The sequence below is a fragment of the Acromyrmex echinatior genome, chromosome 12 (genome assembly GCF_024713525.1).
Source record: "Acromyrmex echinatior isolate Ae372 chromosome 12, ASM2471352v2, whole genome shotgun sequence".
In the NCBI taxonomy this organism is placed as follows: Eukaryota; Metazoa; Arthropoda; class Insecta; order Hymenoptera; family Formicidae; genus Acromyrmex; species Acromyrmex echinatior.
In genome coordinates, this window is record NC_141863.1 from 5,489,968 (window position 1) to 5,516,803 (window position 26,836).

The 26,836-nt window shown below is 31.3% G+C and overlaps 1 protein-coding gene and 1 long non-coding RNA gene across 2 annotated transcripts; both read right to left on the bottom strand.

Moving 5' to 3' along the window:
* Positions 1 to 175: 175 nt before the first annotated feature.
* phr6-4 ((6-4)-photolyase) lies at positions 176 to 24,657 on the bottom strand. Its single transcript, XM_087412017.1, has 11 exons — positions 21,820 to 24,657; positions 12,225 to 12,458; positions 10,130 to 10,381; positions 9,349 to 9,533; positions 6,837 to 7,066; positions 5,625 to 5,792; positions 4,529 to 4,669; positions 3,847 to 3,998; positions 1,878 to 2,080; positions 1,652 to 1,678; positions 176 to 1,345 (listed from the first exon to the last, which is right to left on the bottom strand). Exons 2-11 carry the CDS (start codon positions 12,440 to 12,442, stop codon positions 1,218 to 1,220), a joined length of 1,704 nt encoding a protein of 567 aa, XP_087268143.1. The 5' UTR covers positions 12,443 to 12,458; positions 21,820 to 24,657; the 3' UTR covers positions 176 to 1,217.
* Positions 22,345 to 26,786, bottom strand: LOC147907766 (uncharacterized). The gene is made up of 3 exons (XR_015546984.1): positions 24,652 to 26,786; positions 24,509 to 24,548; positions 22,345 to 22,537 (listed from the first exon to the last, which is right to left on the bottom strand). It is a non-coding gene; the product is annotated as an uncharacterized LOC147907766 (long non-coding RNA).
* Between the last annotated feature and the right edge of the window lie 50 nt (positions 26,787 to 26,836).

Sequence of the window (26,836 nt, forward strand, 5' to 3'; positions counted from 1 at the left end):
GCGTCTCCGTTACGTTTTCCGTCATTTATCCGAGAGCTATTATTTTGTTATCTAAAGTTGCATATCGGAGGATATGCGACACTCGGGGGAACGGCAGCGAGAGGTTTCCGAGATCCGGAGAAAGGGATGTCATGAGAGAGGTAAATGACATCTCGATATGATTTATCTACGCATATGATGGATAATGTCTTTCACAACATACGTTTTATTCGTTATTTACAATCATAATTTACAGCTATAAAAAAATCTAGTACGGTTGTTAATCAATACGTTGCGGCAAGCATTGTTAAAATTGCATATATTAGTTGTGTGACAAAATACAGGTTGCAATAATCTATCTTAGGCGGACATTAGGTTCGCTGGTGTAAACACACTCGCTAAGTCTGCCGCTGCTAAAAACATTTTATTACCCTTTCTACAAATGTTAAAAAAATAGTGCAGTTTCTCGCGGAATATCCGATATCGATTTTACAATTAACCTCTTTTTACAATCGTCATCTCAAGTCGAAAACACTGGCGGATCTATGGGGGAAACTATGGGCGCCACGGTCACTTCTCCTCGGAGTCTTTTTTTTTTTAATATGCGACAAAATTATTTAATATTTCTCACAATTTAATCACAATTTTGATATTCTAAAAATATTTTTTAATTTAAGAAACTCCTAATATTAAAAACATATTTTTAAAACAGATTCTATTATATTATTCTTCTTTTATATTAATATAATTTTAAATAAAAAAACGTTTTATAAATTATACATTTAAATATTTTTTCAATGTAATAATCCATGTGATAATTTAATGTTCTGTTTTTTTTATATTTAATTAAAAAAAAAAATTTCGCTTGCTGCGCATCAAAGGCCTCTATTCAAATTTATGGATCCGCCAATGTGCGAAAAGTATGAAGATTATAAAAATGTTAAATATATCTAATATTAATGTATATTAGACACGATTTATGAAATTTATGAAATGTGACAGCCAATTTCCGATAATATTGGCAAAAAGTTGAAGTAAGAAAAGGCACCGATTATGTCAATCATGATTAACGGGTCTTCTCGCGGTCGATTAAGAGATTAAAACAATTAGAGATGTAGAATTCATATGGAATTTTCAAGTCACTTTTAAAATCCATAAAAGGATAATGTCAGCATTGTCACAGATTAGTCAGATCGCTATACCGACTGTCGCTACTGTTGCTGCTGCTGTTGTTGCTGCTATTGCTGCTGCGTGGGACTGCTGATGGTCTCCATTTTCTGTTCGTTCTCCCGATTCGGCGAGTCCTGTTTCCTTTTCTCCTCGTCGCCGTCTTTCGTTGGTGGTGCCAACAATGCGTTCAACAAGCCTTGCGCAAAGCATTATTAATATCGTTTTACTATAACATCTTATACTGCCTTAACAAAAATAAGTATAAAATACCCCACAAGTTGACTATTTATATCTAACAAAAAATAAATTAAAAACAATTTTATTGAAAATAATGTTTATTTTTACAAAAATTTTAATATTTGTTGTCCTTTGCTTTTATTATCGGTTTTTTTTAATAGAAATAAAAGCAATAAATTAAGGATGTTTTATATTTATTGCCAAGACTGTATATTACAATGCAATTAATTGATCGAATTATTAATTATCAATCGAAATTACTTACCAATATTCTCTCCTTTAAATGAGGTTCCTAACAAAAAGAAACCAATTAAAATGCAATCCGTTCAAAAATTCGACTTGAAACTCGTTAAAAAAGATTCGCGTTCGAATCGGTTGGAATTTAAAACTACTTCGAAGGAACCAAACTTTCGACGACGGTATACTATCGAGAGAACAAACAATTTCGACCGTATCACAAAATTGATCGCGGGCGGACAATTTTTACTCACCGTTATCGCGATACTTATTCAACTGCTGGTACACCTGTTTCATCCGTTCGATGTTGATGCGTGAGCTCTTGTTATGGTTCACCATCGGCAACGAGTACTCCTTGCCGATGATGCACTTGGCAGCGTGCTGTATACTAAGCGGCGCGTTCCAGGGCTCGTGAATGTACCTGGTCGGGAAGTTCTTCAACACCGGCAGATAGCGTCTGCTCGTGGGAACAAAATGATTTTATCTTGAAATAATCCCTTATATTCATTTGCTACAATGACATAACTAAAAAAAATTGCGATTTTTTTAACTGCTCATAAAAAATGGAAACATAAAAGAAAAATATATTTTTAAAATACATATTTTTTATTTCTCTATAATTAGTTATTACTATAATAAAAATTGCATTTCAAAATTAAAATTGTAATAATTCAATTCAAATCATTTAAACTTAGTTTGAAAAACTTTGTTTTTTACTTATATATGAGCGATATAAACTCTACATATACAGGGAAAGAACGATTTTGTTGAAGTATTGGAAAATTTAACTAGAGAGAGAGAGAGAGAGAGAGAGAGAGAGAGAGAGAGAGAGAGAGAGAGAGAGAGAGAGAGAGAGAAAGTATGTAATTTTGTTAAACTATCAAAATAATTATGTAGGAACTCGAGCATAATGAGAATAAACAAGGAATGAGCAATGTGTTTGAAATGTTACAAAAAGTTTTGACAGTTTAGTAACCAGCGTCCTACATAACTACATATTTTGGTGGTTTAACAAAATTATTTTCAGATCTGTCAATTTAGCTAAAAAATCGTGCATTAATTATATGGAAAATTGGATCCCAGTGAAATAATTTAGTTTTTACGTACATGTGCTTATTATGTGACAACAAAAGATGTCATAGATACAAGGCTCAATAATGGATAATTTTTTAACCCTGGTGTATCAAAGACATAAAATTTGTCCTCATAAAGCACCTTTGACACATCACAGCTTAAAAATCATCCATTGAGCCTTGTGTCTATGACATCTTTTGTTTATTATATTACAAGCTACATTATATGTAAAGACCAACGACATATATACATAAACCAATAAATTGGTCCATAGCTTGAAGCTGCAAGATGGCGGTTTAATGCGTCGTCTACAATATATGGAGTAAGAAGTAAGAGTAAGAAATTGACCAATCACAGTCGAATGTGAGAAGAATAATCGACTATGATCGGTCAATTTCTTACTCTCACTTCTTACTCTGTATTGTAGATGACGCATTATAGGATTCGTGCATCCGTTACATTTCTTTCTATCACGAGAAAGAGAGGAATGCTCTTTGTCAATTCTCGATAGTTGCAGGTATCAGATAGAGTGAGATAGCACAGATGCTTAACGACTATTTAAACTATCAATTTCTGGCTTCATCCCTCACTGTTGAAAAACAGGAATGTTTGGTTTATACATAATATATGTCATTAGTAAAAACTAACTTATTATATTAACCGGGACCTAATAACTCTAATTTTTCGTATAATTAGAACTACTATAATTATATATTCTATAACAATAATTATAGGATCCACTAATTATGTGGTCGATTGGATCTCAGTGAAATATGAATTAGTTTTCTGATGAACATTGTGTCACTATCATTTCGTCACGATAATCTTTTGCACGATTAAGCTTTAATGGAGCTAAGCTGTTTAATGTTCCATCTATCTTGCGGCTGAATTTCGCCTCGCTCAGATTAACGCCTGATACGTTACAAATTAAGATCAATCAAGATTAAAATTTCCATTAATCTGGCCATCGCGTGAGCGTTAATCATTATACCGATACCATCGGGCACGCGATCGTTAACGTAAATGTTATTTCGGATGGAAAAAACATTGATAAACGCGCCAGTCAACATTTTTTTCGGAATTTTTCGCGCATCATATTGCGGTCTTGCATATTTAAAAAAAAATTGTATAACTTTTTTAATCGATTACCTGATATAGTCGCCGTTCGGATCCGCTTTCCTGCCGAATCGTACGGGGCAATAGCAGTGGAAAAATTGTTGGAAAAACGAACTACACGACAACCACATCCACATGCCGGCATTGACGGACCAATCGGCGTCCAAGAGAAGTTCGTCGAACACCTCAAAGGAAGACATTAGATTCAACGTGAAATAGTTAAAATAACTAATAAATCAACGAATATAATTCCGAATTTATTAATATTAGCATCGATCTATTCTCTAATTTTTGTTAGAATGAATTGTTATTCTGAAGAGTGAAATCATTTTCAAAACTGGCTCAATTTTCTTTAATTCTTTAGAGTGGATGTTTACTCCAAAAAACTTAGAGAGTATCTTTAGGTTGCTTAACACTTTTTACACATAATTAAATAGACTCATTAATTTTGTTTTTTACTTCGACGAATAAAATAAGTTCTGAATTATTGTTAATAGAGTTATTCTGTAGAACGAATAGTTTACTTATTTATTTTTTTAACTGGAGAAATATGTTACATTAGATGCGCTGCACGTATTTCCGAGGAAAAGATCTCGAAACAAGAAATATTTCTACGAAGTCTGTATATTAATGATAACAAACGAATAAGAAGAAACAGACAGAGAATAATTCAACGTGTGTCGATTGAAATGCCAGGCGTGCCGTGACATTTTACCTTCATTCCTTCCTCCCATGAGATCCAAAGGTCGCCCCTGGTCAAGAAACAAGCTACCGCATGTCTGGCCAGGTGATGAATCCAACCCTCTTCCCGTAACTGCGTCATGATTGCATCAATCCATGGAAATCCCGTCTGACCCTGAAGCAGAAAAGTTCAGTACTTTTGTAAAAGCAGAACTCCTTAGTTACGAATTGAATATTTTAAAAATGTGCAAAAATAATTATAAATTCCTAAAATTAAGGGAAAAAAGTGGATCTAAGTACATAAGAAATAAATGTCCTATCGTTGTAGGGAAAAAAGTGCAAAATAAATGAAGTTTCCAAACCCCTGATAAAAATAAAAGTCAGAGCGTAAGTCGAATGTAAGATGAGAATAATAGAAGCGTAAACGAAGCTTCTAGGAGGCAAAAATTGAAACAAGGAAACGTAAAAATAAAAGAAGTGTTAAACGTCTATTTTACGTTTCATTGTTTCAATCTTTGCTTCCTTTCGAAATTTCGTTTACGTTTCTGTTATTCTCTCCTTACATTGGACTTAGATTCTCATTTTCGCCAGGATAGTGTTGCAAATGCGGTTATATTAATCAGTCATATAATAAATTTTTCAGTTGCAAAACTAGTCTAGTGCATTCTATTTTAGTAAACAGAAATTGTATCTATTTCTTATGTCTTATTATATGTTTTGTTAATAAAAAATTGAATTTTTCGTAATCGAAAAAAATTATATTATTTATTGATAGCTTCAATGATAAAAATTATATTGTATAAATTTTGTCGCTCTCATCAAAAAAAAATTTCAAGTGAAGATTGATTTTTATCAATGGGCTCAATTACTCAAATGTTCTTCGTGTGCGCGTGTGTGTGTGTGTGTGTGTGTGTGTGTGTGTGTGTGTGTGTGTGTGTGTGTGTGTATTTATATATATTTACTCTCATTAATTCATAGAATTGAAAATAATATTGTATTTTTTTTATAATATTGTATTTTTAATTGTAATATTGTATTTTTTTTATTGTTAGAGTTTTTTATTTGATCGCACTGTACGAACAAAACAGCAAAGCAAATTGGCCTCTGTCTGTGTACAAGATATCACTCACATTCGCCCACTTTGCGAGTGCTTCCACGTTCTTGTCCCATGGTATCTGCACGCAAATCGGATTGCCCTGCATTTTGTCGAAATTTGGATTCTTCGTCGCTGCACAGTAAAAGAATTCGCGCCAGAGAAGTTGCCCGTGCAACGATAGCGGCGGCACCGCTTTCTTTATCTGAAACAATATTAGTAAAAAAATCATAAACAGTATTATAATAGTATTGAACAGTATTATAGTTAAATTGAGCTAATTATTCGCTTCTAAAATTATCAAAAGACGAAATGTCGCTTGATGAAGGTAACATCGTTGTTTTAAGAAAAAAAAAGCAACAACAGAAAAATTTCGTTGATTATACAGTAATGTAAAAAAAATATATATATATAGAGAAGATTTTTATAAAAAATATTATTTGGATATAAAATAAACATTAATTAATAATTTATTAACATTAAATGTATTTTGTGTTTATCCTAAATAAACAAGAGCTTCGCGCAAATAATCGTGTTTATATTCTTATAATTAGAAGTAAATTCGACTGTATGAATACTTTTTATGTGTCCAAATAATGCAATTTTTCATTTTTAATTACTAATATATAATATAATAGATTTTAATTATTACACATCTTTTTAGATAAAATAATTTTTAAAAATATACTCTAAATTCTTTGGAATCTCACTCTAAAGAATGAAAATTAAGCCAATCATAAAAAAGAGTAGCTCAATTTTCAATTTTTAAGAGTGAGATTTCACTCTTTAGAGTGAATCTTATAAAGTTTTAGAGAGTACAATATTTTATTCTTTCTTAATAAATTGCCAATTCATGTTTACTTTTTAAAAATAAAAAAATATAGAGAAAATATTTAAAAAAACGTTTAGATATCTCCTATATATTTTTTACTCATTACTGTATGTTATGCTCGCTAAGAAACAATGGGAACATTATACTCTCATAATCACGAACTTGTACGGAACAGCTTTCGCGATTTTTCGCAGAAATAAAAATCTCACGGCGCAATTAACGCGTCCCCGAAGTTTCATTTAATTATTACCGCAAAGTTTCCGAGCGAAAAGGAGAAGAAAAGCAGGATAGAAACTTGCGAGAAGTTTCCCGCGATAAATTTTGTGCGCGATAGATACATCTCGCATCGTCATTTTCATGAACAATTTACGTGCGGAATTGTGGAAGAACATCTTCTCGTGGAAGAACATTTCGTACCTTCTTATATAGATCGGTGAGTTGATAATAAAACAACCGCGTACTGAGACAGCCGAATCGCAGATAAGGTGAGAGTCCAGTCTGACTCGGCAATAAGGATTGCGGTGTCATCTTCGGTCTGCCGAAGCTCGCTACCCATGCCTTCCTCTCGAGGTGACGTTCAAGCCGAGCCAGGGCCTCGCTTTCACCGCCGACCCACACCGGTGGCAGCAGACTTTCCGTATCGAAGCCTATAATTATTAAAAAAAAAACCGGGGAGCTTGTACAGAAAAAGTCATATTCCCGTCGAATAATTTTTCGGTAAGTTAGCAACAAGACTCGGGATTTTATTATCTGTTCCTCTACTCGGTATTTTATTATCTTTATTCTCATTTCCGTAGATTCGTGCAGCGAAATTTCTGATTGAAAATGACCGAACCAGAAGTTTCTGATCATATCAATCAAAATTCTGGTTATCTCGACTAGAATTATAAAACCAGAAAATTCTAATTTGTTAAGCTATACCTTCAGCAGGATTAAATTTAATAGCGCGCTTATTTTTTTCTTTCCTTTTAACCCTTTCAGACCCCTTCTGATTTTAATGGAACTATGTTTTAAACAAATTTTTTTAACTCAATTCAAGGACATTTTAATAAGTAATTTATAGTAAAAAATTAATTTTTTTTTCAAAATTTTGACTATTTTTCCAACATACACATTATTACATATATCTGGTTTCAGATGATATCAGTGAAACTAATCAATGGGTAATATCTACAAATTTGATATACACAGAGTTTGAAGGAATTAAATTAATTAAATTATTTATGTTTATAAAAATCTAAATTATAAGTGTTTTGTAATTAAAAGAATGAAATATATGAAAATATTATATTATTAATTTAAAATTTTCTGCTTGAACATAACGTATCAATAATAATATTGTATCATTTAACATCGATAGCATTCTAGAGTTAATTCGGCGCCGTAAAATCCCAGCTTTAATATTCCATTCAAAAAAATTTTATTTTATGGTTCTCTTTATATTTGGTAAAATTTCGAGTTATTACTGACTGCAATTAATTTATTTTATAATATTAAGCATCTCAATGAATAATCCTCGAGCTTAATGTATTAAAAATTTAATTATGTGCAATAAAATATATTGCTACTCGACACTTATTGTATAAAAAGTAACATGTTTTCGATTGTTTAGCGCTCGAATGGCGCCTCGACAGTTTTATTAAGAAAAACTCGACTTGGAATATCGACCAAGGAATCTGTCACTAAAATTAAAGAGTCGTAGACATTCCGTACAGCACAATGTTATTCGGCGAATGTCTTGCTTCTTCATCCTTTTGGCATTACAGAGAATTGCAGGAGAAAAAAGCTGAAAGCCTTCGGGAATCGTTCTGACATTTGATAACAATGAGAAAAAACGGCGGAATAATGTGCGACATTTGAAAGTGAGGGATACAAACTATGATACTCAAAGAACTATACATCAATGAGATAATGGGCTATTGCGCCGTGCCGAGAACACTTTAAGACGCCTGACACTTAATAATAAGAACAATCAGCTAAGGTAATTAATAATCGATCGGATCTCTTCGTAGTTGCGATGAGTGATGCGGAGTGCATAATACAGTTTGAAAACTACGGATTGCAACGCGCCATCGATGGATGAATTATGTTATAATACCCGATTGCTCGCCTTACGGATGGCGAATTAATATTGCATCGACTAATCTGCCGCGAATGAATTCTCCATGGCAAACGCAACAGACTTGCGCTTACAATTAATCTGCAGTTGTCCAACTTGGGATATTCTATTCGAAATGCATATCTCGTTATTACCTGATATATCACGAAATAACACCCCGGTCGAGTGTTCTAGTTTATGCTGAATGTTTGACCTCAATTTTAATAATTGGTTTTTAATTAAGTCGGATCGATTTTTCTTTAAGTCGAAGTTTATGAAAAAAAATAAAAGATAAAAAGAAAGTCTGTACAAAACAACGCGGTTGATGAATGAATGACATGAATTTTTAATTATTTTATTATTATTAATAATACTTTTGTATTAGTATTAATAATTTTTGTATTAATTATTATGAATATTGAATATACGTATATACAATAATTCACGCGTTATTGTATATACTTGTTCGTTAGAATCCTATATAAGCCCAGTATTGACAGAACTTTGGCCGTCAGTTGACAGTCATTACAACAGTTGGCCAAGTATTAGTTTTGTAATTGCAAGCGACCTTATATGGGATGTCAAAACTTTTTGCAACCTTATTATCAACGCTTAAACGATCTTCATAATTATTTTAATGGTTCAAGAAAATTATTTTTATATAGATCTGTATATAGTTAAACTTTTAGATACTTCAATAAAACTGCTTGCATATATTTAGGAATTCTTAATTAATAATGAATGATTACTTTGATTTGTTGTTTAACGAGGTAACAAAGACTTAATTCTAAAACATTAAACCTTTTTTGTTGTGAAAAATTTTTTTCTTACCAAGTTCTTCGAGGGTGGGCACTCCATAATGATCGTCATGATCGTCCTTTAGGGGTGTGTAGGCGCTGCCAATGCAGGCGGCAGTCACTGTCGGTGCCGGCGGTTCTGGTGGGTCCATGCCGGCGACGACGTTTTGAAATTGATGATAGGTCAACGGTGGTTTCCCACTATTTCTCTCTATAATCCTGAAACGCGTGACAACGAGAATGGTGGAGTCACGAAATAGCTTGCGAACAATGGCGAAAGTTGCGACGTAATATTTAATCCTAGCAGATCCTGCTAGAATTCTATTCTAAACACTCGGATATGTACTCGAAGTGTAGTTAATTAACACGTATAAGCTTTCCAAGGATATATATATTTCTTCTTTTTTTTCCCATAAATATCTCGTTAAATTTTAAGATTATATTATAATTACAAAGTTAGATTTCAATTACAGTTAGACAGAAACTAAAGGTTAATTCTAAATAAAGGTAAATTTTTTAAATTTAATTTGACATCTACTATCATTAAAACTCTCGACAAATATAATGTATATATTTTTACTATTTAAAAATAAAGGGAAAAATATAATAAAAATCATTCAGAAAACGTGTATATCTCAGAAAAGCACCGTTATAAATTTGATAAAAATAATAAACAAAATATGATAAAAAATAAAAAATTTTGGCTTTAATAGTGTTAAATTTATATTGTTAAATGAGATTATTCACATTTTGTCTCAAATCAATATGAAAAATTTCAATCAATGTGGAAGTATTGAGCAATTTTTCTAACTCACTCGTCTAGTCTATAAAGAGTGTGCGAGACTCTCTGGACCACCGAGATACCGAGCTCTTTACAAAGAGCCGAGATATTATGATCTCGCACGCGGCCAAATGGCTCCGGATCCTCCTCGAAAGTCAGATCTGTTGTGCCCCATTCTTTGAAGAGCTTGGGGAGCGCATCGGCCGGCTGTCCCCGGATCACAAACAGCCGGGAATTTAGTTTCCTCAGGGAACAGTCTAGGTCCTCTAAACATTGCAGTAGAAACCTGTCGGATTGCACGTAAAGCAAAATCGATTAGATGTCGCACAATTACTTAATAATGTTTTTAGATAATGTAAAAATAAATATACAGGACAGGAGAGCAATAACTTTGTCCACTTAAAGTATTTTAATTATTTTTAAAAGCATGAAAATATTTTAATTGTGGAAGTAATTTTAATGTCAAAAGAGGATCATAATATGCTAGTAATAATTTTTCTGTGGGTGGATGCGCTTTAAAAAGCTTGAAGATATCTCCATTTTTTAAAATAGAATTATATAATTTTTTTATCTAATATGATTTTTCTAATTATTCTGTATGTAAATGTATTAAACTAATTATTAAAAAAATCAATAATTTACGAGATATTTTATATTCGATTTTGACATATGTTGACATAAAATATAAAATATTTTGAAAACCATTAATAATAGATGATAATAATAATAATAATAATAATAATAATAATAATAATAATAATAATTTTATTGAATTAAATTAACTTAATTTTTTGACAATTGTAATTACATGTTTTTTTGAAAAGTAACAACGAATTTTTTTTGGATTAATTAATTCATCTCATTAGTCAGTGTAGAAAAGTGTTAAGGTAGATAGAACCGAATAGTTTATACATATTTTATATTTCGTTAAATCCCAAAATAAAGTAAAAATGCCTCGTAAATTAATTTTTCGTAAATTAATTTTATGATAACTCTACTTTATTATTTTTAAATGCAAAATAACTATAGATATCATATATATAAAAAATTATGTAAATCCATTTTTAAAAATGGAGAAAACTGAAATTTCTGAAACGCCTTCACTCACATAAAAATTATTACTTTAAAAATATGTATTATAATATGATTATGATTTGTAATAACAAATTGAAAATTACAGCATTACATTTTAATTGACTTCTTCACAATAATAACATAATAAAAGAATTGTCGTACATAAAAATTACAAAATATGGAAAACAATATTTATTAAATATTTTATTATTTATTAAATATCTCCATTGCAGTTAAATTTAAGCATTTAGCTTTTTTAATAATTAAAAAATAATTCATCATTAAGAGCAACATATAACGAACATGCACGCCGTTTGCCGTTGATTCTTGGTCGATGTCGCCACTAATGTCTTCCTTGTCAACTGTGATTCAGTAGGATTATCGACAACATCTAAGCGATCGCTTAGGAAACGGTTACATAACGCTTAATCAACATGACAAATGATCGACGACGAAGTTGCGCCTCGAATGTCCGTTGCAGTAAATGCATCGAGATTATGCGATGCAACGAAAATCTACTAGTGTCATTTGTGAAACAATATTGACTCATTATTATCAATGAATTGAATAATCGTAACTCTCTACTATCATTGCAATATCATTCAAACCTAAGATGCGATAAGGAAAGCTTGATCATTAGTGGTTTCTCGATAATTATCCAAGAATTCTAATTATTTTCCTGTCATTTATTCACACAAGATTTAAAAATAGTAAAGATTTAAAAAAACAAGAAATAGAGGAAATAAAATAAAATAATATAAAAGTAAAATAAAATAAAGATATGTAAAGAAAGATTTTTATTTATTTTATTTTTCCGTCGATATTTAATTGCAACAAAATTTAGAAAAGCGAGAAAAATAAGAGAAAAAAATAAAATAATAAAATAAAATAGATTTATTAAAAAAAAAAGATTTTTATTTATTTTGCTGACAATAATATTTACGCAGGAACGGCATGTTTGAGGTGCCAACGCGTTTCATTGCATTATTCCGCTTTTAGAGTCGACTTGTATCGATCCCGCTTCCGCGATCTCGTGGGCTATCACGGGCGCTCACCTCCATTTATTGATGCCAACGTTGGTACTTCCGGCGAACCAGGGGTCCAGCACAAAGACACACCGGAAAGTGGACGCCCCCGCGAGACCTTCTTTCAATGAGGGATTGTCGTGCAATCGAAGTCCCTTGCGAAACCAGTGAACCGTATGCTTCCCGCCATCACCTCGAACTCCCGAAGTAACTGCCTGGCCCATCTCGTTCTTACTACTTCCCGTCATCTTTTCCTAGTACACTCTTCGAAGAATATAGACCTTAATTAGTTGATTCAGCGCATAAAAGTGTTTCCATTACTGTCCTACTTGAGTGCAATTACAATAAATCTATTATAATATTACAATAAATTAATGAGGCGTTTATTAATTCTATTCAGATTATTCGTACGGATTTTTTTAACGTAATTATTCACGTGAAGTTTCTGACACTCCAACATTAGATCTTTTTATTATTCTCTTTGATGATTTGCAATTAAATAAATATTCGTGATGTTCTATACATCTTTTAGATAAAGATAAATGCAAAAATTTTTTTTAATTGTAAAACAATTTACGCTAAATATAATAATATACATATATAAACAATATTCATATATTTAGCAAATTTATAGATTGGGGTGTCCTGAATACCCACAAGAATAATAAAGGATTAATAATGCAAAGAGTTTTAGAAATTGCTCACAAACAAGTTCCTTCACGAATTTATTCGAATTAAATACTTCATTCATTTTTTTTTTATCACTTTGGAATAGTTTCTTAGAATTTTTTAAAATTTAATAACTTTTCGAATTGAAAACATTTTTTAAAATTAATAATGATATAATAAAATTTTGTCGGATAATTACATTCCTAAAATTTAATACGCAAAAGACACGTGATCCTCTTCCTTCCCTGATTAGCTTTAAATGGATAACTTTTAGAAAATACCTTTTTAACTTTTAGAAATGTTTCAAGGAAACGTGAAATCCAAAAATTCGGTCAAAATACGCCTCCCTCTCTCGATTGTGATGGATCAATACATCGAAAAGCGCACATCTTGAATATCTTTGCTATTATACTCAATATTTCAAAGAAAGCCTCCACGACAGAAATGGTGCGGGTCGATTCCCATGGCTCTTACAAATGTATCTTGCCGTTCAAAATGCGTGTTAAGGACCCATCTATCTTGCTTTTCGATTCATCACTAAGTCAGAAAATAAGTCGACCTTCGCAAAGTAACCTTGAGACTACAAGGGAGAATTTCCGTTTCGGTCCTCGGAGGGTCACGTCGTGTGGAAAATTCGATTTTCTCCGGATGTCGCCGGATCTACTTCTACAGGATGTTACTTCGAAGAGACCACGCCTCGGTTGGCCCACTTCAATTTGGCGTTTCGCCATTCGCGGGGACGAGAATGACTATTAACCCTTTGAAGATTGTCCAGACAAAAAAGAAGATTTGGTAATAATAATGAAGCTTATTTATGCTCACTGCTATTATTTTAATTTCGATTTAACTAACTCTTCATCTTTTTCTAGTTCTAAGAATTTGTTGGTCCATATAGTACAGCTTATAGACAATTACAATCAAAATCTCTGAGCTACAATTTCGATCTCAGATAACTCATCCTTCAAAACAGTTCCTTGACATTCTATTCTCGGTGCAGAATTTTGCTGTGAAACACTCGACGCGGAACTACGGTTTTGTCGCCACATAATGATTCATGCGATGTCGTGAACTCCATTGTAAGGTGAAATTAGCGTATCCATTGTAAGCGAGCACGTGTACATTACTTCGGAATTAAGATTTTTTGTTTTTTGAATATATAAAAAATGCCTTTCGAAAAATTCTCTCTTATATTCGAGAACAGGGAATAAAAATAAATTTATGAAATTGTCGTCAATTTGGAAGATTAGATACGCAATTTTCTTGGCGATTCAGATTTCTATCTATCGTATTTGCTCCCTACAGAGATATAAAATGTTATATATAGCTGTAACTTTTATGTAAACTCCTCTCTGTCTCCTTTTTTTTGATAAAACCATTTCATTATTACACAAATGAGGACCATTCTTTTTTAAAATAAATTCAATTACTTCCATCACTTGCGATCTCCAGAAAAATCACAGCTCGCAGCTTTGTGGGAGAACTTACTCGTATCTCGCGATATCGAGGAGAATTAACGAAATCTCGACGGGGCGATTGTCTTCGCGATATACAGTTGATTTCCCCGGCAACTGAAAGGGCCAAAGCGACATGGATGCATTAATTTTATCCCACAGACACGTTTATATCTGCTACACCAATGGCGTAGCTAACGATCTCTTTCATCTCCGAAGAATAGAGACACTTTTAATAGAGACATCAAAAATTAAAATCTACATACAATTTATATATATATATATATTCATGCGTCTCATCATCTTTAAGAAAATTCTTTTTAATTCTTTTTAATAACTTTCGATAATCAACGCATTCTTCTTTCATAATTAATTGTCAATTATTATTAATAACAGTAGAGGTGCAGATAGAGCAATTTATTATTCTGGGGTGAACGCCGTCAGCAGAGCAAGGTAATCAAGATCGATCCTTTGAAGTTTCTCTGTAGACCAGGACGGAAAGGAGAAGTCGCGGGGGAAGGAGGGACGAGAATGACCTGAATGTTGGTTACGCTGCTGCGCTGCATCGTTGCGAGTTCCATGTGTGTCATTTTCCAGCAACGGCAGCGAAACCACCGCGAGATTAGCTCTCAGACGGGGACTATCTTTCGGCGCGTTATTCATGAACCGAGAGGGGGCGAGGGAGATCAACGTGCGTTTTACAGTAATTTATTGCGGAATTCATTCGTCCCTCCCACGACGCGAACATATGTATATGCGGCAAGCAAGAGGGTTGCTGAAGCAGGGGGTGTTTAATGCGTTAATCGATAATGTCTTCAAGAGGGATTTTTTTAGCATTTACGGAGGGTGAAAGTTAGTCTTTAATCCTCCAGAGCCATCGTCAAAATCTGTAACATCAATTACTGACGCTGAATTTGTGAGACCCATTTAATTTATATTGACTCATTTAATTGACTAAAAGACATTAATTAATTTTAAGAATCAAAACATAATTAATATAAGAGAATGAATACTAAGTTTATTTTAATACTCTGTCGGCAACATGGAGTCTTTAAAAGCACTATCGATATTTTGATTATGAATTCTGATAGGCAAATTTATTTAAATCGCGTCCCAAATTTTGTCCCAAATTATAAGGACATGATTATGAATTAATCCTTTTTTAAGAAAATAATAAATGTAAAATGATAAGTAAAAATAATAAGTGTGAAATAAATTTTCAACACTATCGTGATTTTTTATTTAAAAACCCAGATATTATATTCATAATATATTAGGTGTTGGAATTAATTCGTAGCGTTTTACAAGTGATGGGAAGTACTTTCATTAATGTATTTTTTAATGCTCATGTGAAATAAATAACATTCTTTCATTAAAAACGCTACGAATTAATTCCAACACCTAATACATTTAGTGTGGAAAAGTATAATTTTAAAAAATAATATGATCGCGTAATTTGATGTAATTTTTTATGTGATGTTATATTATACATTAAGTATTATTATATTAGTTATTTAATATACTAATATTTTTCGTGTGTTTCATTAACAATTACAAAAAATTATTAGGTGTTGGAATTAATTCGTAGCGTTTTACAAGTGATGGGAAGTACTTTCATTAATGTATTTTTTAATGCTCATGTGAAATAAATAACATTCTTTCATTAAAAAACGCTACGAATTAATTCCAACACCTAATATTTATTTAAATAAATATTGAATTTTTTTAAATTTTCTTTTTCTCTTCTTAAGAAATTGGTTACCATAATGTAATTTCATTCTGTCATCTATATTAATTATAAATATTACAGGATGATCACGCGCATGAAAAAAAAATTAGAGATCCTCAAGTGACAGATGGAATACCATATGTTTGATCCGCCATATCTTTCAGGCTTGAGATAGAATATGCGTGAATATTTTATTTTATTTTATGCACAATCTATCTCATTCTATCTTGAACAAATCTTAAAAAATATGATAATCAAAACAAGCAGATTTGCTCGATAATCATCCGCGTCTCACATCTTGTAAACTCCATTGCTAATTATTTTCTATCTCGGTACGTTAAATTATTACAGAAAATTATGCTATTATATCGTCGTCACAAAGACATCGACATCGACATCGCCGATTCGTTCGTCTTAACTCCATTTAAAGTTCCAATATTACATCATCGCCACGCCGCGTTTCACCGCTGCCGCATGAAGGCGGCAATATAATCGAAATTTATCGTTTTTTGATGGAATTACATCCCGCCTTCGATAACTTCTTTCGAAGAAACTTCTCAGAGAGAAAGAGAGGACACATACGAGGCACTAAAGCCGATACGATACGTCGTAACTCGGCGAACACGATCATCCGCTGTCTTGATCATGTCCACAGACGTTTGCGACCACGTCGGGTTCACGGTGGCGTTGCAGCAGTTTTTCCTGTGGAAACTCTTCTTATGAAAGAAACCACAACAGAAAAGAAACTTTAATTCCGACACACACAACAGCAGATCGGAACAGCAAGGAAGCGGACTTGTTTCACATCATAGAATTAACTTTAATCTCTCGAGAGATTCACGACGAAAAGGACATTGTACCTTAAATATTTGAATACGTTTCGCTAAAATAAACTTCAATATACATATTTGAATAAGAGCATTTTTGAAAAAGAGCATCATTCTCAAGTATAATAAAAAGACGTTAAATTGAATGAGAGAGGGATTTTTTCCCTGAAAATTCTTGGCGATTATCGCGTAAAGACGTGCTTTAATGATAAATGGCGCAGCTTTAAAAAAAGATCATTAAAGTATTACATAAAATGAGTAATTTTGTTGAAATATTTAAAAATTTAGCTAGATACGGGTCTAAAAATAATTTTGTTGGATTAAAAATAATAATTATGTAGAAAACTTAAGCATGATAAGCAATACTGTAAAAAATTTTGATATTCCAGCAATTAACTTGAGCATCCTACATAATTATCTTGATAATTCAAAGTTATTTTTAATTATTTATCTAACTAAATTTTTAAATTGCAATTTCTGAATCATAAAAAGGCTTATGATTGAATTAACTTGTCCATTTCGTAGTTAAACGTTCTTACTCGAAACTGGATTGTCTACCATTATAACTTCGAGAGTTCTCAAAAAATCAAAATTTTCAGAAAATATTCTTATATTATTTGAAAAAATGTAAAGAAAGCAATCCAATTTTTTTACACTTCAAATCAGGCAGTTTAAATTCGTAAAGAAATAAAATACAATCTGATTTCTATGATATAAAAACTCGTTGTTGAAACTTTCATAAGTATGTATAAATTTTTTCAGATTTTTACAGTTCAATAATATAAAAATCTGCAGTAACATTCGAGAGTTCAGACTGCGAATGGAAAGTGAAAATTTCACATTGCGAACGGAGAATTAATCACGCGCATCGCATATGAGAATCAGCATTTAAACGTATGATATATGTATGATCTATATAATCAAAGAAAAGCCGGATGACGTCACGTGTCACACTAATATAATCGTTCTTTTCTCGTCTTGAATTGTAATGTAAGCAAAATAGCTTTCACGTTCTTTCGACATTCGTGATAATGTCGTTGGAACGGCGCATACACTCGCGTTTTTACACAGCAGCAGAGGATTCCTGAAATTCGAAGCGATCGATGAAATACGAGCTCAGTTAGCCGCTGTCACGAGTGCATTAATTTTATTTCTGCATAGATAGCAGCTCGTCCTGAGAATTTCGATATAACTGGATGGAACTCTGGCTCTCCTCCAGAGATTTCTGGAGAATTCCTAAGACATTCTAAAAATATTCTGTTCTATGATTGTAAATAAAAACATGACGTAATGAAAATCAATAACTTTTCTATTTCTATTAGAAAATCAATTTGATTTTATTTTTATGATATCTATGTATAAATATTAATACTCTAAAAAAATAGATATTAAGTACCAAAATAAAAGATATATGTTTAAATCCGCTTAAAGGATTTAATATGTGTAGAAGTTATTTTTATATCTGCTCCAAAAGACCGTTTTGGAGTTATATAGATATTTCAGCACTTTCAATAAATTTTACGTTCGATCATTCGAATAAAGTCCCAATCCATTCGATATATTACAATGATTGTTATTTATAGTTTATTATTTTTTCTGATATAAAATAAAAATCACGACTTTTAAAAATAAACAAATTTAGAAACAAATCTCTCTCTGATAATAATGGAAGCTGTAATTTAAAATTCCGATACACTTCACAATTTATATTTTTAGTAAATATCTTACAATTACTCGAAATTGTATCAGTTCTCATGCAGATGATTTAAAAAATATTTAACCAAAATATTTTTATGCCACATAAAAATATTAAATAGAGGTTATTAATGCTAAATACATGTTTATTAAATCATTGAAATGTCTTATATAAAAACAGTATTTTAAATTAGTAAAAAAAAAAGAATAGACATTACAATTAATAGACATTACAAACGTTTTATAAACATTTATTAAATAGTTTAAGAAATATATCGAATGTTAGATGTTTATTTTTTAGTTTATATATGTTTATTATATTGAAAAAAATTTACTAAAACTTAATACATATTTTACTTAATACAATATTTTTTTAATAATATTAAATAAATATTATCTTACACAAAATAAATATGTACCAATTAAAAAAATAATAAAAAAACAAAATTAATGGTTTTATAAAATAAATATATGTTTACACATTTAATAAATATTTACTTACAATTAGAATTATTTAGAATAATATTTATTAAAATTTAGTATTTTTTTCAATGTACGTTTTGTACTTTGAACGTTATACATTGTTTGAATTATAATCCATCAAGATAATAATCCTTCTCCTCCTTCCTATAATAATCCTTCAAGAACAGGAGTCACATATGTGCTACTGATTTATTCAATATTTACTCGTCTTGTTTCTAGAGAGATCAAATTCTAGAAGAATAACAAGCATTGATTGTATAAGATTATTGTCGATAATGTTTAATTATAACAATTAATATCATACAAACATGCAAACATATGTATATGAAACTAAATATAAATCGAATGCAATTTACACTACTACACAGCTTATTTTGTTGTTTCGGGATACTCTCGATGGAAGAGTACTCTGATAACGATTAATATACCATCAAGACAAGTGACATTTTACTTATTGCATATAAATTTTAATTAACCACCTGTAGCTCGTACCATCGAGCGATAAATAATGTTTACCGTTAATTCAGCAAATTTTACATTTCATTTAAACCCCTATTTATTTTAACTCTCCCCCACTCGTTCCGCTTCCCCGCTGATTTCAGCAGTATATTTTCATTTTCCACATCAGCGCCAATGTATTATATCTCGAGATCAATTTTCACACGTACATTGTACACATGTAAATGGCGTATTTCAGTGAAAAAGCGATAGATATCACGTGTCACGTTATCTGCGTATTGATGAACGTTTCTGAAAGAAGCTCGGTCGTACTTCTGTGGAGATCAATCGTGTAACTTTTTCCCTGGGGTGGAAACGTGAAAAATGAATATTTTGTGTGTATATATATATATACATATATACATACTCTTTAAAACTTTTAGAATGAATTTTACTCTGAAGAGTGAAATCTTATTTTTAAAGATTGAAAATAACTTTTTCAAGACTGATTCAATTTTTACTCTTTAGAATGAGATTTTATTCCAAAAATTCAGATAATACATAAAAATTTTCATTTTTGATGTCTTCGCGTTAAAGGAAAAATTACACGATTAACCACATTGGGTACTTTGATCGAGCAGCGTGTTTACTTCCAACGACACGACAGTGACTAAACACAGCGTCCGTTTTCCGTTTAACGTGACACGAGTAACATTTCGGCAAGTCCTCCTTACAAGCGTTAATTGATAAGGGTCGCGACTGAAGTTGGGAACATCTATCCCGCCCGAAAGTATCCACTCGTCGAGTAGATGAGTCAATAAGTTAAACCCATGGGGACGATTAAACATCTGTTTCTGGGCATGACCCATTTTGAATCGATTCAACGCATCCGAATGATGGAAACCCTCGAGTTCTTATAGCATTAATGAAATTGATAATTCTGTCATCAATAATGAATCTCTTCTATAAATTCTTAATACTACGTCTCTTTACGATATTAAGTAACAAGGATTATTAATTCTTGCGACGATAATAGATTATGTTGTATACATTATTCACCAATCATCTTGTCAACACATTCACAAGATTAACTAGTTATTCAATATATCTCAGATCGGATTTCTTTTAATCACAGCGAGTGAAATTAATTTTGTCAGTGTTGCAATAAAAATTTGCAAAAAGATTTGCTTTGATTTTATTTGAATCTAAAATTTAATTTTTAGATTAAATTTTTTAGAGTACTGAACCAATTTGAAAACATTAATATTAATTATTAATTTAATTTCCCAATTAAATTTATATAGTACTTTTTTTCAACGCAATGTCTAATGATTGATCTATATAGAGGAACTTTAAATTATACATATATATATATATATATATATATATACACGTAATGGATTATATATTAATTTGTTGTATATTAATTTGATTTATATAATTATATGATTTAATATATAATTAAATAATTAAATATTTATAAGTAATATATATGTACATTCCAACCTAAAAGTGAAAATATTTTTAAAAAATTGATATTTTTGGAATTATTTATTCAAATATTCTCATATTCATAACATTGAAATTTTTTAAACAATAATTGTTCAGATATAATAACAATTATTAGATCCAAAAAATACTTCTTAAAATTAAAATAACTTTTTCAATATATTTTTATGGACATTTGAATGAGTAAAAATGTCATTTTTTTGTGTTTTCAAATTTTTTCCTAGAGTGTGTATGTATATATTATATATATATATATAAAGTAAGTTCCAAAAGTTTCCGGTCAATATGTATAATTTTAAAATAATTTTTGTCAGTCTTTTTTTCAGTTTATATTAATCTAAGTTAATGAAATATTAGAATATATCAGGTACTTGTATTAGATCTTTATTTGTTATGATTTTTTATTTGAGTATTATATAATAAAATTACTCTGTTACTTTAGCAATAAGTAATTTTATTATATCGTACACAGAGAAAAAAAATTTGTTCAACTATAAACTGAATACATTTAGTTGTTTGCAGATTTGATTAATTCAATAAATTTTATTTAATTGAATTTAACCTTAATCTATTTAATATTGAAGTTTGTTAAGTATACTGCAGTTAAATTCAATTAAATAAAATTTGTTGAATTAACTAAATCTACAAACAATCAAACATGTTTAATTCGTTGAATAAATTTTTTTTCTCGGTGTATAAAATATATATACATATATGCACACCTACATATTAACTACAATACACCTAAGTGAAATCGAAATGCCTCGATTCGCTATTTAAACTAATCGCAAATCTATATAACGCAACTGCGCTTTCTCTCTTACTTTCGTTGAAGCGACCGGTGAAAGCGCGCCAAGTTAAAAAAGCCGAGGCCCTGCAACCCGCTGTGTCAATCCACCGCAGAAATCCGCGGGCACGTCGAGTTACGAAGAGAGTTCGCGGTCCGCGAGACAAGCTCGCTTCAAAACGCTCATCGTCGTGCAGTCACAATTGCGAGTTTCCCGCCGGCGAAGCAAGGCCGCGAAGCCCTATGATCAACGATGCGACGCGACGGTTCCCAGATTCAGCTGGTAGAGCGAAATCGATCACGGAACTCAAATCGACGACAGTTCGTCGCAACGCATGTCGATCGCAATATCGGCGACACTCACATTTCTCCTTGCAGACTTCTCCTTTTGATTCCTTTTCGTCGCGAATTCAGCGGATTCATTCACGAGCCACTGATTATCACAGAAGACTCTCGTTAATTCTCGATTTTATAACGCACGATTAAATTATCGAATTAAATCATCGAACTTACTAGATCTGTTTTTCATTCTAGTTAAAAAATTAACCAGAATCCATTATAATTCTTTTTCGTCAAATATCAAACGTACATATCTGTCTGATTTTAAGTTTTAAAATTATACACTAGTTAAGCCACTGCAGAAAACAGATACACTCACGGCACTCGCGGATCGATGACGCGCTCGATGCATCGTTCTTAGCGCCGAGCGCGCTAATCGTCCCGTCACTTGACACGAACATTCGTCGACGCAAAACCTTCCAATTCCAGAAACAATCAGATGCCGTGCGATAACGATAATTCACTGTTCATTCGCGGATCACAAATTCTGCGCAACGTCAATTCGCGCGAAAGGCTCTCTCGCACTTACTCGATCGTCGCGCGCGTTCACCAAAATCTTCTCTTTCTTGTTTTCTTCTTCCTTTTATTTCACATAATCGCGCGAACGGACGAGCAAAAGTGCACGACCGAAAAACCGCACCGCACCGCGCTAACAACCGATCGCATATGCGAACGCGATAGTCGTAGAGGGACGATGGGCGAGGGGGAAGCGTGCAGGAGTGCGGGGATGATTGAGCCACGCCGAGTGCAACGTGACCGCCGATCCATGGCAGATCCAATTGGCCGCGCGGATCACGTGGTACAGCGGTCACGTTGCAGCCGCCGTGGCCGTCGCTGTCGTGAGTGCACCTCTCGCTCTCGCTTTTCTACGTCGATCTGCCCCGAGGTCGTTTGTTTCTAACACCTCGCGAGATCTCCGAGTTCTTTCTGAGAGAATCCGGAAGATTTCTTTTCGCAAGCTACTCAAAATCTCACCGACAGAGAGAGAGAGAGAGAGAGAGAGAGAGAGAGAGAAAGATAAATAGATATCTTTATTTAACTCGTGGATAAGTCCTTTCAAGCGCTAAAATATTTAACATTACAATAAATGTATATAAAGCTGTAAAATAAAATATTACGAACAAATTAAAAAAAAAATATATATGCATGATAGTAAAAAATATGCAAGAAAAATAATACAAAAATAAATACAAAAAATCTAAGCAAGTGTTATGTATAATTAATTATGAGACTTTTTCTATCAAAAAATCATATAGCCTATATTTAAAATTATTGAGATTAGTAATGAGAGAGAGAGAGACGGGGGGGAAGGGAGAGAGGGATTAAAAACAAACAGTAGTAATTTTAATATTCGAAATAAGTATTTAATAAATTATTTTCCACTACTAAATTTCTATAAAAAACATTTACAAATTCTTTCCTCTGAGTTTTTAAATGAATCTCTTAAGGATTTAGAAGCATTATAATTACTCATATAATTTTTTATTCTATTGTTTTTATTGCTTTTGTAAGAAACCTCGTTAGTACATACCTTTTATATATTTAGTTTTAGGGAGTGACTAAGTTATTTGAAGAACTGCAGGTCGAACGAGCGTTAATAAAAAAGTTCTGTGACTTATTTAAAATTTTAACAGGAGTTCATAACGTTGAATTGAAAAGTTTCTAAGGAGAATCGAATCTAGATTATCGGAGAAAATTAGTCCTTATGGTATTTTTCAATAATTATTTTTAGACAACTTTTTCTAACAATTTTTTAATAAAGTATTTTTAATGTAAATAAGATAATTTATGTATATATTTCAGAAATCGGTTAATGTGAATTATTTAACAATTTTACTTTTGTAAAGTGAAATAGAATTTAAAATGAAATTAAAAATTATGATGACATCAAATGGCTCCACAGAGTGATTATATTAAAAATCACTTTTCAATCATGATTCATTTTAACGTCATTTGATGTTATCGTGACATATTCTGCTTGGAAGTCTTTTCAATATGTTACGCATTTAGTCGATAAATTGTTTTTTTGATCTGTTTATATGTATACATCTTATATTTTGCATAACCATTTGATATCGATTTAAAGCGTCGAACTGTGGAGGACGAGGTTACTATTGATCTGCAAAACTCGGCTTGCGTAACGAACTTGTGTTTGCCCGATTAAAATAAGCTTCATGTGTTAAATGAAACATATGTATAACTATTTGTCACAGAGAGGGCCCATCGATTCGGGACAATAGACAGAATTTATCGCTTGATCGCATGTGAAAATTCAGTTGAGAGCCTTTTAATTAATTACAGGCGTAACATAATAGCGACATATTATGCATTCCTCCGAATTACGATTTAATTAAATCGCGTTAATTACTATAAACAGATTGACTTACATGAGAAAAAAGATATGTGGCAAATAGTGTTGGTACAAATCTGTAATCCGAGAAAATCATGTTGTTTTTTCTTAATAAAGCGATCATTACATACACAAGGGAGAAAGATGTCGTGTTTTTTAATAAACGATTATGAAAATCACCTCAGTGAACAAGTTTGCAAAACGAAAGGTGGTCACTTTGTAAGGGTCTGATGGGACAGTGAGTCTCACGATGTAATTCATGCGGTAATCACCAGGTCCATTCAAGAGAGTCATAATCGACTTGCGGGCAACAATAGGATTGTGCAGTATTATTTCACCACGATTCCGCATAACCTCGGAGCAAAAGTAACAGGGCGAGACTAAATTCGTGGAGAAAACAGGGTGGTTGGAAAATGTTCGCAGCGCGCAAGAATATCGGCTCGCTATTTTCACGACGATGACGCAACGAGTGTTAGTGCAAACTGTCGCAATTGTTGCTCGTCAGCAATTACGCGCAAGCCGCATTTACCTGCATTACCGTTTCCTTTCAGCAGTACTGCTTCGTGAATTTCTCTTCATTTTTTTTTAACTTTACATTACTCGTTGGTTTTTTTTTTTTAATGTAATTACTCGCTCAGAATTTTTTAACACTCTAATATTTTTCATTGTTCTCTTTGATAATTTATAATTAAATAAAGATTGATAATATTTTATATTTTAGATAAATCTTAATGCAACTTTTTTTCAATTGTGAAATAATTTGCATTAAATATAATAACGTACGTGACATTTATATACTGTTACATTCATAATATCATATTATAGACCAATCTGAGTTATTTTTAATCATTTTTATAGATCGTCTCTGCTCTTAGTCTACATGTTAATTTAACTAAAATAATGGAGTTAAACAGTTTAACTCAAGAAAATGTATTAAATTTGACTCAAATTTAGTTTATTATTTACTAAGTGCATACGTTAATATGGACGTTATTTACTTTGAAACTAACTACAGAAATAGATAATTAATTTAGCATTTTGACACACATAAAAGCTAAAGATAAACAAAATGTTACTTAACTCAAGGAATTGGATTATCATTGCGCCTTTGATGTTTAATAGTGAGTATGTGTGTATATTTAGTGAATTTATAAGACTGAGATATCCTGAACACTCCGTGCGAGTTATGAAGAATTATAATCGCAGATAAGAAAACAATTATCATTTGCATTTATGAATCAATCATATAGCTGCTTTACTTTCCTCATTCATGCATACGTACACACACTTTATTTTTTATTTAATCTTTTAGATAAATATTGTATATGATAGTCAATCATCGAAGTCCTCAAAAATAAAGGAATTAATGAAAAAAAATCATATAGCTGTTTTTCAATGTAAAATGATCATATGTCACATTTTACAAATTAGTTATAAGAATGTAACTCTCGTTCTTAAAAGATTACTAGTAATAAATGATAAAATCTCAAGTCAGAAAATATTAAAAATGTAAATTGTAAAGTATGATATATGATCTTAAATTATAAAATTTCTATTATTGAATCTGTTTGTTTTTAAAAATTGTGGTTTCTATTTTATATTAGAAAAAAAATAATAAATTGTAAATGATGCATATTGATTAATTACATTAATTATATTATTAATATATTTCAATATTACACATAATTTAATATTTTTCGTACAAAAATACTACAGATATAATTTATTTTTTAGAATCCTGCAATTTGTGATACTGCAAAATTTTATTCTCTATTATTTTTTTATCAAATAATGTATTTTCTGTTCTTATCAGTTCTAATGAGAAATATTATCAAAAGAAACAAAGTACTGTACTCTGAAAATATAATATACAGTGCCGCATTCCTTAATTAAATTCCTTGCATAACTTTTAGTCTCTCGTCATTCTTATCTTGTGTTCTTATCACAAATAGACGAAGAATCTTTGCTCATTGTGACGACGTAATCATTATAACTCGCTATTATCGCATTACATAGGAAAGGATATTCACCTCCGCAATCTTTGACTAAATTAAATTATCGGGAAATGCATAATGATATTTTGCCACATCTAAAAAGTGAAATTATAATTAAATTATAAATTAAAATGTAGATATATCACAAAGTCATCGTCTTATTTTCGCGAAGATTATATTGTTAGATTATTATTGTTTGGATTAATATTATTAGATTACATTAAAAAAGAAAATTAAAATGTAAAAAATGATTAAAAAAGAAAATTGTATTTACATCTGTTTTTTTTTGCACTTTTCTGATTATAATTTTTTTTAATTATTTAGGAAAGAAAAATTTAGCAGAAAGAACTAACCGTTTTTACTTTATAATA

Coding starts and splice junctions, on each gene's coding strand:
- phr6-4 (XM_087412017.1), bottom strand. CDS start 12,442: ATGACGGGAAGTAGTAAGAACGAGATGGGCCAGGCAGTTACTTCGGGA. Junction 5,793..6,836: donor TCACCGATCTATATAAGAAG/GTACGAAATGTT, acceptor ATATTGTTTCAG/ATAAAGAAAGCGGTGCCGCC. Junction 3,999..4,528: donor CATGGGAGGAAGGAATGAAG/GTAAAATGTCAC, acceptor TCTTCCTTTGAG/GTGTTCGACGAACTTCTCTT.